At 44.4% G+C, this 815-nt stretch overlaps 1 protein-coding gene across 1 annotated transcript in view; it reads right to left on the reverse strand.

Moving 5' to 3' along the window:
- Window positions 1-359, reverse strand: part of LOC111391846 (probable inactive receptor kinase At3g08680) — a gene marked incomplete at its 3' end in the record, with an annotated part of 5,334 nt that extends 4,975 nt beyond the window's left edge. Inside the window, exons 1-2 of the mRNA XM_023017119.1 lie at window positions 293-359; window positions 28-245 (exon numbers count right to left, since the gene is read on the reverse strand). Of these exons, the coding sequence (XP_022872887.1) occupies window positions 28-245; window positions 293-359 (285 nt within the window). The remainder of the gene's footprint in view (window positions 1-27; window positions 246-292) is intronic.
- Window positions 360-815: the final 456 nt, after the last annotated feature.

Genomic DNA, 815 nt, shown 5'->3' on the forward strand with positions numbered 1-815 from the left:
AAATTTTCCTTTCCAATCCCTAAGCACCCCACCATAGCCAGCTCTACCAGGATTGCCACATCTAGCACCATCAATGTTAAATTTAAGAATATCACAAGGGGGACGATACCAAGGAACAAGGAGAGGAGCCTTAGTTGTCAAAGGAGTTGGAGCCATACCAAGACAATGGAGAGTAGCATGAAGATGAGAGGGAGTAGCACGTGATGGTCGCAGTAATGAATTTAATTCAACCAACCAGTGTTTCACTTTGGAGCAAATTTTATGTCCATTGACCAAACCTTCATTAAATTACTCCCCAGGCGGAGTGTTTCACGCGTTAGCTGGGCCCTGATCCGCGTAGACCAAGGGCGAACACTCATCATTTACAGCATGGACTACCAGGGTATCTAATCCTGTTCGGGAAACGAGAGAAATTTGATATGTCAATGCCTCTGTCTGTCCCTGTTAGTTTGAAAATCATAAACTGCTGCATAGGGATTTCCTTTTATCAACCCCTATTCCTGAAGTGGGTCTTTGATCCCGATCTTTCACATGGGGCTGGCCTCCAACTCCAAGACATTGGGATGCTCCAGTCGTTAATCCTGGAGTCACTTCACGTCCGAACCTTCTTATGTTAGCCTCATTGTGTGCAAACCAAAGCTCCCAAGCAATTAGCTTGGGGTCAAAAGACCAAGTTGATGAAATTGCGAAGAACCATCAAATTGGTGCAACCAATTAATAAGTACGGCAGGCCATGAACTAGCAAAAATAATTCGAGCTCCAAAGATGTTGGCAAAATGAATCCAAACATGAGTCGCTGCTTCGCTAGTATGAAA

The sequence above is a fragment of the Olea europaea genome, unplaced genomic scaffold (genome assembly GCF_002742605.1).
Source record: "Olea europaea var. sylvestris unplaced genomic scaffold, O_europaea_v1 scaffold8452, whole genome shotgun sequence".
Classification (NCBI taxonomy): domain Eukaryota; kingdom Viridiplantae; phylum Streptophyta; class Magnoliopsida; order Lamiales; family Oleaceae; genus Olea; species Olea europaea.